Consider the following 16,302-nt stretch of genomic DNA (forward strand, 5'->3'; position numbering starts at 1 on the left):
ATTGGTGGTTTCCACATCATAGGAGGTTTTAAGGTAGTCAGTCACCTACCTAGGCTCCATTTCAGAAAAGCAGACTTTTTAAAGTCCACTGTTTACCCCTATCCTGACAGCAGCAATTTCACATCTCATTGAAGTATTATATTGCAGTTGACAGGACTGACTTGGAAGTTTCAGCAAATTAGGGTAGCCATTAGTACAGTACCTGCGGGTCCCTGTTTTAGGCCACAACAGCAGCCATGCCCACTTTAGCTGTAATTTCAGTCCTTTGGTACTCAGGGAACCTTTAGTGTTGGCATGTATGACCTTTGTACTGACTTTCCCAGAGTTAGTGGGAAGCAAGATTAACCCCAAATCTTGTCCAGTTGAAATCATGGCTGCACTTTAAAAATGAGTGGAGGGAAAGAATCATTGTGAACTGGACCTCTCTGTGGATTCAGTTGCCCCAGAGTAAAAGTGTATACATCTGAATTTCCCTTTTTCTTACATTGTATTGATTTTTTGGAAGCTAGGTGTTAGTGTTTGCATTGAGTCCCATTTCTCTCTTTTCTGTATTGTGCCATTCATGCTATGGATTTAGAAACTGCCAAGCCTTTAATAATGTAACTGTCTCTTTATTGTCTTGTAGGGTTTTTTTTTTAAAAACAATTATTTATTAACTACACTCAGCTAAAACTTAAGAATTTTTGTTTTCTTGCTATATGGGTTTCCTCCTTATTGACAACCTGTTACATCTAAGGTAAAACCAAGGGTCTTTGTCATGGCTTTTGCAGTTTTCTGAAATGTCAAAAGTATTTAAAGAAAATTAAGAAAAACAATGACCTAAATTCAGTCTTTCTGCTCATCTAAAGTTCTGATAAACAGCACTTTGAACATGTAGTCCATTGCCTAGTTTAATCTTATACCTAGATTGTTGGGGTCTTCCTTTAAAATTTAAATGGTCTACGCAATCATTCCTGGTAATGTTTAACTCTCACATTTTGTGTAATTATTTGACAGAATATGTGGATTTTATACTTTTAGGACAGTTTTAGAAGACGTCAGAAGGAAAAAAGAAAGAGAATGAAGGTGAGTTTTAATTTTATGAGGTTGGCAATAGCATAAATTTATACTCTGTGAGAAAAATGTTCATTACAGTAACTTTTTTCCATAGCTACTAGGAGTTGGTCAGAAACATAAATGTCCAATCAGCTGCCTTTTTACATGGAAAAAGAATACCCATGTCAATTTTTCTAAATTCTGGAGTCAGAGGATACAATAAGTCAGGGGATATATGTGACAGGCAGGAGGGAGGCAAGTGACATTTGGCTATTAGAATTGTTTACAATAATCAGGTATTGTTTTTGTAATAAAAACAGTCAATTCTCTTTATATCCTTTTGAAAGTCACTACACACTCTTTTTATTCCTACCTCTTTGTCAGGCAAATTTTCCAAGAACGTGCTGCTCTAAGCTTTGTTGTTTCCCTATTTGGAAATCACCACTGACTCCCAATCCCTAAGAATCAGCTCTTAGTTGGGCATTCAGAGAACACTATAATCTGGTCCAGTTGTAGGCATTCCGTATACTTCTTACTATCTTCTAAATATACCATGTATCTGCTGACTAAAGAGTGTTACCTTCATTTGGTGCCTCCAAATGGATCCCTTTAACCACATCTTATGTTTTCCTCAAGGCCTTACTTGTTAGTTTTGCTCCTAGTACTACAGTCCTTTCTTTTATCTGTGCTGCTTTCTCCCGGTGATACTTGTTTTCTTACTTAATTGCATAATTTTTTTAGTCATTTAACTTCTTTAGCTCTTCTTTTTCTTGTCTTTTCAACTAGATTTTCAAAATTGTACTGTTTAGAACTGCCTTTTATTATTATGTTGTATTAAAATTGAACAATTTCAGGAAACTCGAAGGGAGAAAAGTTGAGTTGTTTATTATATTTAGTTTCAAAATCATTAATATTGGGAGGGACATTTGATTTCTACTTGATATTATTTTCTTTCAGTATTCTTTATCATTACAGCTGTAATAGCTCTAATTAGTTGAAAATAGAGTTAAGTTATAGCAAGGTGAATTAATAGTTCTTAAGTATAACTCAAACTTTACTTTTTGAACTTTGTTGTTATATTATTTTCTTTGCCTGAAATCATGTCTTGAATGTTAGATTCTAACATTGTAAACAAAACAGTAGATTGGCATAATGAGACTAGTCAATTCTGTGTGTCAGAACAGTGACAGATGTGTTAAGTATTACAAATTCTTGTTTAAAGTATAAGTAACCATCTAGTCAAAGTATAGGCAATGTATGTTAATGGAAATCTATTTAGTCTTTTAGTGCATTTTAATTGTTAAGTGGTTACCATGAGAATTGCTTCTGTTGTCCTTTTCTTCCTGTCACCTGTGATTTTGTAATTTCATTTCTACATTTATTTCCATTTATGTTAAGAGAGATCAACCAGCTTTCACTCCTAGTGGAATTCTAACCCCTCATGCCTTGGGTTCAAGAAATTCACCAGGTTCTCAAGTAGCCAGTAATCCAAGACAAGCAGCCTATGAAATGAGGATGCAGAATAATTCTGTAAGTGGCTTACTTTTATGCGGCATTAAAGTGATGAACATGAGATTCCTCTTACAGCTAGTTGTGTGTGTGTGAATTCTGTTACATGGCCTAGAATTGTTTTGTTTTATAGTTTTTTTTCTCCCAATTTCTTTTGCCTTGAGGAAGTTTTAATTATTAAATTCATTTTTATCAATATGAGAATATCTAAATGATGTGAAAGAGAAGTATGTGGGATAGTCCATACATGTGAATTTAGATAGCTGAGTGTCCACAGTTGCTTTTCTCTACCCAAGAACTGTGGAGTGGATGGTGCTAGAAGCATGACTGTGACATCCAGATGCCTCACAGATGGATCAAGAAAGGAGGGCAAGTTTTGCTCCAATATTTCCTTTCCTATTTTCTCCTAGGGATCAATTATGGGCATTTGGCAATGTAGTATTTCTTAGGCTATCAAAAACAGGTATTCCAACTGCCTAAACATTTGCTCTCTAATTCAGGGATGGAATTGTTCTTAATAAATACTTTAAGGTAGCACTCACTATCCAAACTCTGGTTACTCCTTGTATGTAAACTTTAACTGCATGAATTTGCCTCGTGGCATCCCTCCTTGCTTGAACTTTGTAATCCAAAACACAGAAATAAATCAACATACCCCAAAAAGCTGTTTTCTCCTGTCAGCTTCCTATTGTAGTGCCAGTAACCAAAGCTTAGAGCACTGTGTGTGGCAGCAGTAGGGATAGGGAACAGACTGAACTAAGAACCAACAATAGGGGAAGAAAGAATATGGAAGGTTCTGTATTGTATGCATGATTTTGTTATGATACAAGTGCTGATTCTCAGGTATCTTTACAGGGCAACTTTTATGTGGAATTTTTTTTTTTTTATTTTGTTTTGTTATATATGACAGCCGAATGCATTACAATTCATATTGCACAAATAGAGCACAATTTTTTATGTCTCTGGTTGTATACAAAGTAGAGTCACTTTATGTGGAACTTTGCTATATCGGGGACTTATTCAAATTGTATTCACGTGAATTCACACTTAGAAGATATTAGATTTAGAATTTGAGAAGTAAGATTTTTGCCTGTTCTGAGAGAAGAAGCCTGAGTTTCTGTTGTATTTGTTGTTCTATTTGATTTTTATTCTTTTGTTCCATTAACAGTGGGATGTGGAGGGTCAGGAAAAGTGGTTATAAAGAGATAGCTGAGTTGAACATAAAAAGCTAATGTCTGTCATTCAAGATTATAAGATTACAGTCCCCACAGAGTAAAACTGAGAATGACTGGTATTCTCACATGCCTATTAGAAAGGATGCTTTTTTCTTAATATTTCTTAAGGGAGGCAGGTAACTTTAGACTTTGCCAGCTGATTGCTTTGATAAAGATTCCTTCCTATATTCGGGCTCCGTAGGACTAATTACCATTTTCCCCATTCTGGGAAAATGGTAATTGGGATCCTGTCTTAACCCCCCTTGACATAATTATTCCTATATAGAAGAGATATGGAATTTTTGGAGTCTTTTCATAACCTTAAGCTATGGTCTTAACTTAAGGAAATCATGAGCCAAATTATCAGTTCATTTAAAAGGAGCCTTTAAGTTTTGGAGTTTTTGCTGCTTTATTTATCCTTAGCTCTAGGAGTTGGTCTGTTGGTGGTAAATATTTGGTCTGTTGATGGTCAACATTGTTAATTTATTAAATAGCTTCTGTTTTCTCATATTTGTGGTTTTAAATTTTGCATTCTGAATTCTGGTTTTATTATATCTGAGGCTATCTTAATAGAATTTGACTGATTGCAAAAACTATTTTAAAAAGAAAGTTTTTAGAATGAATTTGTATTTGGTATGTTTAGAAAAGAATAAATTTATTGGTAGAGGGACAGCAACAGAGATTTAGCATTAAATGGTAGACAACTTTTTATTTTCTTTTCTTGAAAATATGCTATTTTTTGTTATATAAAGATGGAGTTTATATCCAGTTAAGTATCAGTTTGTACTAGGATAGTGGATTTCAAGTTCTGCTGTCAGTAGATACAGTACCTGGGGTCCATTGTACCATAGCTGCAGAGGCATGTGAATGTTCAGCTGAACATGGTGAAAGGAATTCTGGGGCAACACCTTCCAAGGTGGCCCTGGGCAAGCAGCATGTCCTTACAGTGTCTTCTCAAAGCAAAATCTTTTAAATGAACTTTTACTTTTATGTGCTTGAGCCTAAGATGAGTGAGTTCTGGCCAATTCTTAACATGAACTCAACATATCTTTCCTGTTGTCACTGTACAAAGTATTTGGCTTCTTTTTAGTGGTGCTCATCTCTTCAACCATATCTTCCTTGGCTCCAACTTTCATGAGCTTTTCTGTAATTGTAAGTTTTCAAATCTTTTTGCTAAGCTTTTGTTCATGATTATTGCAATAAAACTGGCTAAAAGCACGTCCCCCCCCCCCCCCGCCCCCCCAAAAAAGAGAATCTATTTGGGAAAGTTTGCTTCTTATTCAACTTTGTATTTAGACAGTTAATAGCAATGTCATTTCTTATGATTTAATCCAAATGTATTAGTATAGGGTTTAAAAAATAATAATGTAGTAATGATTTGCCAAATGGTTAAAGACATGTGCCAGGCAAGCAGCATGCTAGTTAATAATCTTCCACATATATTGTTTTATTTAATCCTGCAATAACCCGTAATGAGAGCATTATCATCCCCTTTTAAAATGAGGTTTACAAACGTTAAATTGCCTAAGGCCATGCATTCAATAAAGGGTGAACTTGGTATTTCAGACTCAAATCTGTCTGACTCAATACACGTCTCATTTTCCAAGTACAACAGTGCCTTCCTGGATTAACTTTAATTGTGTGTGCCTTTTATCTTTTGACAATATTGTCTATACATTTTCATGAATAAAACTGACATTATACATTTTTACAAGAAAATTTTTTTTTTTTTTTTTTTTAAGCTCTGTGTGAAATATAACTGCTTTTTTTTTTTTTTTTTGAAACCTTTGCCTGTGGTATGAACTGCCTTCATGTTTAGGTTTTAGTTCTGGTATCTTTAAAATATCCTAATGGACTCTTAATTTTAAGATATTTGAGTTTACTAAAGATATCTAATATGCTGTGAATAATAGAAGGAAAGCTTTATTGTGAAAATGTTTTCTGCTACTTAGGTTTTTGGTCATTTGATCATTTAACTTAAATAAGTTATGGTTTTTTTTCTAATTTTTAAATTAAATATCAAAATATTTTAGAGCCCTGTTGTCTTAATTTTATTTAGTACAAAGGGGAGCTGATATTAAATTTAAAGTGGCTTCCAGTTCATTGCAATACTAATATGCATTTATTTCTAAGATGATTAATAGATTTTTATTATCACTGAATTCAAAAACAGTACATAGGAAACAATCTAATCATTATTGGAACAGAGTCTCATTAAACTGTTGCCTTACTATTTAACTACACTCTTGCCAGCATTGACTACTTTACATGGTGTTATATACTATTGTTAAATATGTTATAGATGTAACATACTTTTTTCCCCCTCAAACTTCTGTTATTCGATAAGTTGAAAGTGACTGAATTTATAACATGAGGGAAAACAAAATCCAAGTCCTCTTTTTTAAAAAAAATCTATAAAATTGTTTTTCTTTTTTCTTCTGAAACAATTTTTATTCTAATGTTAATTCTTTTGAGTTTAAGCATAGGAAGCTTAGTGTACTCTATTATTTTTTTTTTTTTTTTTTTTTGAGGAGGAGTGGAATGGGTCAGATAAGTCTCTGTACTTTGTAAATATATTTTCCCGATCTATTTAATCACTTAAAGGTAGTGGTAGTTAGATGTACCTTCTTATGTAAAATGAATAATGAAATCCTTGTTCTGTAATGTCACAATTGTCTGCAGAGTCCTTCAGTATCTCCTAATACAAGTTTCACATCTGATGGCTCCCCATCTCCGATAGGAGGAATTAAGCGAAAAGCAGAAGACAGTGACAGTGAACCTGAGCCAGAGGATAACGTCAGGTGAAGCCATTTTTTGGTAGCACTTTGTTAGCAAATTGCGGAAATAGATGTGGTCTAATTAACTTTATTTAGCTTAGAGCAGTAGTGCCTTCAGATGCTTGTCTGTGATCTTTTTATCCACCAGTAATTAATGTGGAGAGTTAGAATAGTCAGTAAATTCCAGTGAGATGTGTAAGCTATAGCTGTTAAACCCAAGTATCTAGATTAGTATGCGTGCAGGTTTTCATCTTCCAAGCCACTTTCCCCTCTGAGACCAGGCACTAGATCTGCTAGACATGAGGTGTTTAGCTCTGATGGTGTGATCTGAATGTTACTATTTGTAGATTAAATTTTCAAGCTGCTTAACCTAGAAAGTTTAGTTACATTTGGGCAGCAGTATAATTTGTATTAATCTTTCAGTTGAAGAGGTTCTTTCTTAAAGTGAAATGTGCAAAATCTGTTCTAAGGCATAAATATTTTTTGAAAAAAACAACAAACTTGGTCATGTCAGGAGTTTTCGTGTTAGTTGTATACTTAAAATTTATCATAGAAAAATGATTCTTTAATTGATCCAAAAGTTTGGGACTAATATGTAATAAGATTAACAGCCTTTAATATAATTAAGTCCAATTTGGTCCCTGGGCCCTAGGTGCAAAAGACCAATATTTTAGGCCCTGATGATGTAGCTTAATGGCAGAGTACTTCCCTACCATGCATAAACCTTGATTTTGGTCCCCAGAACCACAAAAAACAATAACAAAAGGCCAACAATCTAAAAAATTGTAGCTCATTTAGAATTTAGGAGAATATTTTTCAAAAGTAAATAGGACAGTAGTGGCCCACAAATCTTGCTTTTATGGGATGTGAAAGTTTGTGGTTCATGTTAATGTTTATAACTTAACAAGGATCATGTATAATTCTGCATTTTTCTCATATCCTTTGATGTCAGATCCATGGAGGCATGTAATCTAACATTTACCTGCTCTTTATTGCTGTTCACTTCTTTAACTCTGCATTTCCCTCTTAGAGCATTTTTGTGTTTGTTTTGCTTTTTTAAATTTACTTGTAGCCATCATGATCAATGCTAGTTTAATAGGTAACTTGATTTGTTTAATATTTTATTTTTTAATCCTAGTTCTAAGGATAATCAGGGTAAAGATGCTTCTACCAAGAAGTGCTTTGAGCTCTTAGAATTTATTTCATGAACATTTTCTTATAAAACAGTGATAAATCTACATTATGGATAGAGGCTATTACTCATAATTATTTTCTATGACTCCTTTGTGTGGGAGGGGGATTAAAATTATTATGGTATTCTGAAACATGACTGCGATTAACATGTGCAGTCTGGCACATGTGGAAAACAGTCCTTAATAGAGAATCATCTTGTTGTTCTTGATCTGTCCTGGCTTTTTAAAGTGTTCTTTTGCTTCTTCATGTTCCTTAAATAAAATGTTAAAATATTTTAGAGAATGAAAAATGGGTACTTAAAAACGTGTTTTGGGTGAAAATGTGGTTCTTCACATTGTCTTTTCAGTGAAAAATGATAATTAATGGATAAATAAACCTGCTTTTAGGTTTTACCAGATCATACATTGTGTGTGTATAGATATATGGAGATGTAGAATGTGTATCTCTCTCTATATATCTATCTCCTTCCTTTAAGCCATCAACAACTCTTAGCTGAAAGAGGGATGAGTCTCAAGCAAGGATAGAGAGAACAGGTATACACATAATTTCTGCCTGGTACCTAGGATATTTCATAAACTATTTTTTACATTAAAGAATACCTTCTTAAAAGTAGTTTTACTTGCGTAGTTTAAATATGTTTTAACAAACTGAAGAACTTGAACTACATAAAATATATTTAAGTATTTGAATCTTAAGATGTAGTTTTAGAGTTGTTCCACAAAAAAACCTGTAAAGCATTATTAAAATTGAGCAAACAGATGTTCTGAGTGTACTTAACACATGGTTTCTGCCTCTCTCTCTTTTTTAAAATGTAGTGTTATAATGGTTTTTACCAAATTAGTGTTTTGGATTTTATTGTTTGACTGTCTTTAAGTTGATAAATTCTGTGCAAATGGACTTTTTTAGAAGTTACATGAATCTATATTCACATTACTGTTTAACTCATCCACGTTTTCCCTGGGTATTAAATATAAGTTGATTTGGGATATAAATCAGTAGACACAATCTATTATCAAAAAGTGTATTAATTCAATATAAACAGGCTTTCCTTGGTTTTTAGGTTATGGGAAGCTGGTTGGAAGCAGCGGTACTACAAGAACAAGTTTGATGTTGATGCAGCTGATGAGAAATTCCGTCGTAAAGTTGTACAGTCTTACGTTGAGGGACTTTGCTGGGTTCTTCGATATTATTACCAGGTACCAAAAGAAAATTTTTTTCCTATGTATGTCTAGTTAATCATTTTAGAAAGGTAGTGATTTCTATAATAATGTATAATACTGAATATCCTGAAATAATATCCAGACTCATTTTTCTAAGCTTTCTATTCAGAAATTTATTACCATAAATAATATTTGTTTGTAAAGACTTCAAAACTACTTGGGTTTCTATAAACAATTAGGTTTTGTTGTGGTAAAAGATATTTATCATCAAGTAATGTGGTTAACATACTTTGTCTTTAAGGTGATTAAATAGAGTTTTTAACTGACAATTTAAAAGTAACTGAGTTATTAGTTGACAGTTACTAAATGACTGAACAAAGGATAAAGCCTGGAAAATACCCGTTAGAGTTTGAAAGGAATTTGAATGATACTATTTCTTCCATAATATGATAATGATATTATATGAAGTGAATTCTAATTGAACTGATCTGTATCTTACTTAAACCTTTAATAATTGAGATATCAGATTGGTAAGAGAGTAGATTGACATACTGATGTACACTGGTAATTATCTGGTTTCACGCTCAGAGAGTCAATCAAGTAAAGTTTGGTGTGACCTGGGAATAGATGAAGTTGGTTTTGTTTTGTTTTTTTAAGAGAGAGAGAAGAGAAAGAGAGAGAGAGATTTTTTTTTTAATATTTATTTTTCAGTTTTCAGTGGACACAACATCTTTATTTTATGTGGTGCTGAGGATCGAACCCAGCGCCCCGCACATGCCAGGCGAGCGCGTTACCGCTTGAGCCACATCCCCAGCCCTAGATGAAGTTTGTTTATAAGTAGAAAGTAACAAGAGTGGACCAAGCATCAAATGTAAAATATTCTCTTTGAATATTTGTTACTCTAAGGATGAGTCAAAAGACATGTCAAAAGGCATCTCTTTCCTATGTATATAACTTTCTTTTGTTTTCTTCTTGGTGTGTTTACTGATTTTTGTAGTTACAAGAAAATTATCACATTAAAACATAATAGTGAGTTGTAAAATGAAATTTGGCTGTTTTACTCTGAACCAGTGTTCCAATGATTTCCCTAGCTACCTACAACTCAGTAAATGTCAGCTACAACTGCTCTTGTTTTTAGTTTGTGTTGACAGCTCTAAAATTGGAAAGAAATGTCACCAAATATATATTCAGGATGAAAATCTTCACCAAATTGTGTTTGTGAATATAAAGTTTGGTGTTAGGTGCTGATTATTGAAGATGCTTTGCAGTATTTTTTAAGTCGGAGAGCCACTGGTATGAAGCAGAAAGTTCAGATTTAATCAAAACAAATTTTGGGATTAATGAGAAAAAATTAATATGTGGAATGTATACCCTAGAAGTCAAGTGTTTTATAAATAGAATATTATAGGCGAACAGTCTTAATTTTTTTTTTACTATATCTATCATTAACATGGGTTTTTAATTTTTATTTGTTTTTAATGATTATAGGGCTGTGCTTCCTGGAAGTGGTATTACCCATTCCATTATGCCCCATTTGCTTCAGACTTTGAAGGTATTGCAGACATGCCTTCTGATTTTGAGAAGGGCACTAAACCGGTAAGCCTGACTAATTAGAATCAATAAAATAAATTTTGGATTAGGTAACAATTTGAGGTTTCAACTTTTTCCCCCTTATTTTCTCTCTCTCACAGTTTAAACCCTTGGAACAACTTATGGGAGTTTTTCCTGCTGCAAGTGGTAATTTTCTACCTCCATCTTGGCGGAAACTCATGAGTGATCCTGTGAGTCTTGGTATTTTCAGTGTGTTGGTTTTTTCCTTCCCTTGCTCCCCCACACCCACAATACTGGGAATTGAACCCACGGTCTCATTCGTACTAGGTAGATGCTTTACCACTGAGCTGCATTTTCATCCCTATAACTGGGTTTTTATCATGTTTTTAATTAACATTAGTTGCAGTTACTTTTGCATCTTGTAGTTAAAAAAAAACTTCGCAGAAACTCAAGTATTGAGTTCTTCTGTGTATTTTTCACTGCATATATTTCCCCCCAACATATTATTTCCCTGTTTTCCTTATAAATAAGTATCCTATCTAGTAAATAAAATTGGGTGATCCTCAGCCTACCTGTAAGATTTTTATTGTTGTTGTTTCAGCACTGTATGATGGCTTCTGGAAGCTTAAAATCTGGCTTACCTGAAATCACCTCTGAACTTGTTTTGTGTATTAGCTAGAAAAAGTGAGAACCAGCTAGGAAGTAGGAAATAAACCCTTCACTGCCTGCTTGCCTGACAGTTCTAAAATTCCTTTCTCTTCATCTTTTTAGTAAAATTGTTAAATTTGTTTTACTGCACTTGGGATTGATGACCTCATATTTTTACATTTTTAAAAGGGGGTGTATCTCATTTCCTTATCAGGCCTGAAAAATTGAACAAAAGTTATATCAAATTCTTTGTAATAGAAGTGTGAGGCTTTTGTTTTGATTCTTTATTTTTTTCTCCCTGATGTAGGATTCTAGTATAATTGACTTCTATCCTGAAGATTTTGCTATTGATTTGAATGGGAAGAAATATGCATGGCAAGGTAACATTTAGACATTATTTCTTTTTGTTAAAGCTTTTTGGTAAAACCGAGCAATCATGACTTATGGGATGAAAGAATTCTTGAAAAGATGTTTTCAGAATTACATATGAAAAAAATGATATTTTTGTCCATCATTTATAATTAGCAAATGATTAATAGTACTTTATTTTATTTTTGGTATTGGGGTTTGAATCCAGGGGTGCTTTACCATTGATACACACACACACACACCCATCCCTTTTTATTTTTATTTTTACTTTTGAGACAGGGTCTCACTAATTTGCTGAGGCTTCCTTTAAACTTGGCAATCCTCCTTCCTCAGCCTGTTGAGTCGCTGGGGTTACAATGCCCAGGTGTTAATAGTAATTTTAATAATAAATTCCAATAAACAAATTGAATTGGAATAGGTTAGTAGTTACATCTGTTGTCTCCTTTATGATTAATCAATAACATTTGTTAAATTTTATGAGTAGTTCATTATTACCTTTTGAGATTAACAGAGAAAGAAACATGGTAGTGTCCTTTCAGAGTTTCCTTATACTACATGGAAATTTTTTTAAAATATACTAGAAATTTTTATTTTATTTAAATACTTGACATTAGTTATTACTTTACCTATTTTTTGTTGTTGTTGTTGTTGTTCTTTTTATTAACAGATTTTGTAGGAATGACCAGTTTCACTAACTTAGTGAGACCCTGTCTCAAAATAAAAGGGGCTTGGGGTGGAGCTTAGTGGTAAAGCATCTCTGGGTTCAATCCCCAGTACTGAAAAAGACCAAAATAAATAAATAAATAAGATAAAATATATCTTTGTACTTTTTCAAATTTTAGACTGTGTATACTTATCAATGTTGTAATTTAATAGCAATATTGTTATTTGTAAAGTTTATTTAGTTTGATATAGGTGTTTTGATTGTTATATATTTGATTGGTAGATATAGGAACAGAAAAGAAAACTTAAGTAATTTGATCAGAGGGTATGACTCTAGATCTCACTTTTGAAGTGACTGTGTTTATCTGAGCATACCCACTATCTGGGCAGTCTCTGGGTGATTGGGAGGATTAGGTGAGGTAATGCATGTAACATAGAACTCAGAGAACAGTAGCTGCTGTTCTCATTTTACTCTCAGCATGCTCTCAAGCACTGTTGATATCACACGTGGAAGTAAGATGTTCCTTTCTACCTGGCCATTAGGGTTGATGTGTTGCTTTTAAACTTTATTGCTCGAAGTGGCACTATAGGTTGCTTTCTGATTAGCTTCTGAAGTAAATATTGTAAGGAAGCCTTGTTGTAGTAAAATCCTGCAGGTAATTTTTTGTTTTTTAAGATTCTAAGTCTAATGGATAGAAAATAAAAGTTCTGTAATGTTGTTTCTCATTCATGCATTTATCTTAAGTGTTACCAAATAAAGCTTGAACAATTCCTTAAGGGTTTTTCTGTGGGTTAGCAGTAATTGAAACAGCTTTACTCAGATTATTATTACTGTTACTCTTATTGTTGTTATTGCAGTGTTGGAGATTGAACCCAGGGCCTCATGCAGGCTAGGCAAGCTTTTTACCACTGAGACACATCCCCAGCCCTCTGATATTAATATTTTTTTAATTATTTTTTTTAGTTGTAGATAAACACAATATCCTTTTTTATTTACTTATTTATTTTTGTGTGGTGTTGAGAATTGAATCCAGGGCCTCACACATGCCAGACGAGTGTACTACCATTGAGCCATAGCCCAGCCCTTGATATTAATATTTTTGAAATAATTTTTTAGTCTCTTTAGAATTCATAGTAGAATTAAGTTTCTTTATAACTTTAAAATTTCTCCTTACTAGATAGTAAAATTAAATGTTTTCTTTGAAAATATGGTAGCTAATGGGCTAGGATGTAGCTCAGTGGTAGAGCACTTGTGAGGCCCTGGGTTCAAATCTTTCATACTGCCCCCCAAAACTAACCACCATGTGTGTGTGTGTGTGTGTGTGTGTGTGTGTGTGTATGTGTATATATGTATGTACATATGTGTATATGTATGTATATAAGGAGAGTAACTTAATAATGACAATTTAGGGAAACATTTTTGTTCTTCATAATTTTCAAATGCAGCAGTTTTGAATGGCAATAGTTTCAAAATTGTTTGGTTCTGTTTAATATTTGTTTTTGCTCTTTACCTTAAACTTTTATTTAGCCAAAATACTATTTTTTGATCCATAATAGGAGAACATACATATGTTTCAATGACTTTTTAAAATTTTACTGGTAATAGATAATTTATTAGTGGTATGTTTTGCTGAAAATTATGCATATAGATTCAAATAAAGCATTGCCCTTAATTCTGTCATACTCTAGGGAACCATTTTCAGCCCCTAACTGAACAGCCTCTGTTCTGTTTTCCACCTCAAGTTATTTAAGGATGTGTCTAAAGATTTTTGTACATGAATTAATTAATTAGGCTTTAAAAAGCATAAACTTAATACTATAGAAGTTTGGACTGGAAGATGCCTTTCTTATGGTGTAGTTGAATAGAACTTTTCAATATTTTAATTGAATGATCTCATTTTATAGCGGGTGTAATAAAGATTTAAAAAATAAATAAATAAAAAACTCAAGCCCTACAATGATTAGGTGGATTGTCTGAGGGCATCTTAGAGAGCAAGGCAAGAGTTTAGTGTCTAGTTGACCATTTCTTCATGAACAATTCCTTAAGGGTTTTTCTGTGGGTATCATATGCCAGGCATGGTGGCACATGCCTGTAATTCCAGGGGTGGCTGATGCCAAAGGATTGCAAGTTTGAGGTCAGCCTGACCAACTGTCTCAAAAAATAAACAGGTTTGGGGTATAGCTCAGTGGTAGAGTGCCCCAGGGTTCAATCCTCAGTCCCTACCCCCAAATAAATAAATAAATAATAAAAATCATATCACCACAAAGATTCAAAAACCATGATTTTCTATATGAGCCATTTTAAGTATGAGAAATACGGAAAATGTTTTTTTCCCCTGCTACATATAAAATTGTTGCATCTGAGTTTGGCAAAATGACAAAATAGAGTTCAGTTCCAGAATGTCTTTATATCAAGAAGGTATACCACTAGTATGTGCTAGATGAAATCATTTATTTGGATCAATAAGTTGGAATTAGGTTATCCTAATAGCTAGGATGGTTTGTTCATTTCCTCAGGTGTTGCTCTGTTGCCATTCGTGGATGAGCGAAGGCTGCGAGCTGCCCTAGAAGAGGTATACCCAGACCTCACTCCGGAAGAAAGTAAGATTTTTACTGCCATTTGGTCAATTTTGAGCCTGTGAAATACAGACTTCACATTTTCTTATAACATTAAACCCCCCATTTGTCATATTTCTTATAAGTGAGCATAAATCACTGATTTTACTTTATATAACAGATATTAATTTTCTTAATCTATCATGTCTAAATGAAGTAGTATTTAAGTAACATTTATTAACTTAGAAGTCTTTGTTAAATGTATTAAAAAGTGATACTTCAAGAATATCCTTTGACATTTTGGTTGTTATATGACATGCACTCAAAATAATACTTTTGTCTGGTAGGAAGGTATTACTCATTTCCTCTGTCTTCTCCCTCCATGGCCTCCGAAATAATAACCTTGCTTGAAAGATTAGGGGGAAACAAGCATTTTCTCTTAGAGTGCTAACTTGAAATATTATTTTGCATAAAAGTGGCATTTTTTGTAATTAATACAGTAGAAAGTATTTAAATGGAGAAATTGTAAAGCTTAGCTCTATTGAAAAATGTATGTTTAATACCAGTACAATAAAAGTCTGTTAGAAACAATTTCTCCATCAGGTATCTTTAGAATAATCTTTATCCTCAGATGATACAGTTTGTATTTCCTTATATTAAGAAATTGAGTTCTTCATGATTAAGAAAACCTTGCCAATTATCTTACAATGTATTCAGTTACCTTTCAGTGATATCTTTTTCTGTTACTGATCTTTGAAAACATTGTCAAAATATTTTTTTCTTCCGTAGAGACACATTACGCATTTAGGTTTGTCACTTTAAAATTATTTGTCATAAACTTTATACTAGAATTGTTTTTAAAATTTAGATGCTGTTGTTGTGTGCTCACAAAAATGGGTCTAGTAAATATAATTGCTTAATACGTCATCTTACTCTTTTCTAACTTTCCCCTTAGATAAAAGGAACAGCCTTGGAGGTGATGTTTTGTTTGTGGGGAAACATCACCCACTCCATGACTTCATTTCAGAGCTGTATCAGACAGGTTCCACTGAGGTATGGTATACCACTGGTATGTACTAAAATGTACATACCATGAAATTTACCATTTTAACCATATTTTAGTTTAAAATTATGTGACATTAACTATATTTATGGTATTATGTCATCAACATCACTTCATCTCCAGATCCAGAAACTTTCACACACCCATATGGCAGTTTTGCAGGAATTAAACTCTGTCTCCTTTCCCCCATCTCCTATAACTTCTTTCTGTCCCTGAATTTGCCTATTCTTTGTATCTCATATAAGTGGAATTATACAATATTTGTCCTTTGTGTCTGGCTTATTTCACCGATTATATTTTTAAGGTTCATCCATGTTGTAGTACATTGCAAAATTCCATTCTTTTGTATAGCTGAGTTATTTTCCATTTCCATTTATATGTCTCATTTCCATTTATATGTATATGCCCGTTTGTCTGTTGATGGATCCTTGGGTTATTTCTACCTTTTTTGACTCTTATAAATAATACTCCAGTGAGTTTTTATGAATAATAGTCCTAAGAACTTAAACATACAAGTATCTGCTTATTTCCTAATTTTTTTATTCATTTGGGTATATAATTAG

General features: G+C 33.1%; 1 protein-coding gene across 2 annotated transcripts in view; it reads left to right on the top strand.

Moving 5' to 3' along the window:
- Window positions 1-16,302, top strand: part of Xrn2 (5'-3' exoribonuclease 2) — a 75,640-nt gene that overhangs the window by 30,658 nt on the left and 28,680 nt on the right. For both annotated transcript variants that reach the window (XM_046435110.2, XM_046435121.2), the window contains exons 14-22: window positions 1,021-1,065; window positions 2,434-2,565; window positions 6,441-6,559; window positions 8,790-8,925; window positions 10,378-10,485; window positions 10,581-10,670; window positions 11,396-11,468; window positions 14,638-14,721; window positions 15,632-15,729. In XM_046435110.2, coding sequence (XP_046291066.1) covers window positions 1,021-1,065; window positions 2,434-2,565; window positions 6,441-6,559; window positions 8,790-8,925; window positions 10,378-10,485; window positions 10,581-10,670; window positions 11,396-11,468; window positions 14,638-14,721; window positions 15,632-15,729 — 885 coding nt within the window. The remainder of the gene's footprint in view (window positions 1-1,020; window positions 1,066-2,433; window positions 2,566-6,440; window positions 6,560-8,789; window positions 8,926-10,377; window positions 10,486-10,580; window positions 10,671-11,395; window positions 11,469-14,637; window positions 14,722-15,631; window positions 15,730-16,302) is intronic.

The sequence above is a fragment of the Marmota monax genome, unplaced genomic scaffold (assembly GCF_021218885.2).
Source record: "Marmota monax isolate L192 unplaced genomic scaffold, Marmota_monax_Labrador192_F-V1.1 WCK01_AAM20220418_F8-fsc00005, whole genome shotgun sequence".
NCBI classification, from domain to species: Eukaryota; Metazoa; Chordata; class Mammalia; order Rodentia; family Sciuridae; genus Marmota; species Marmota monax.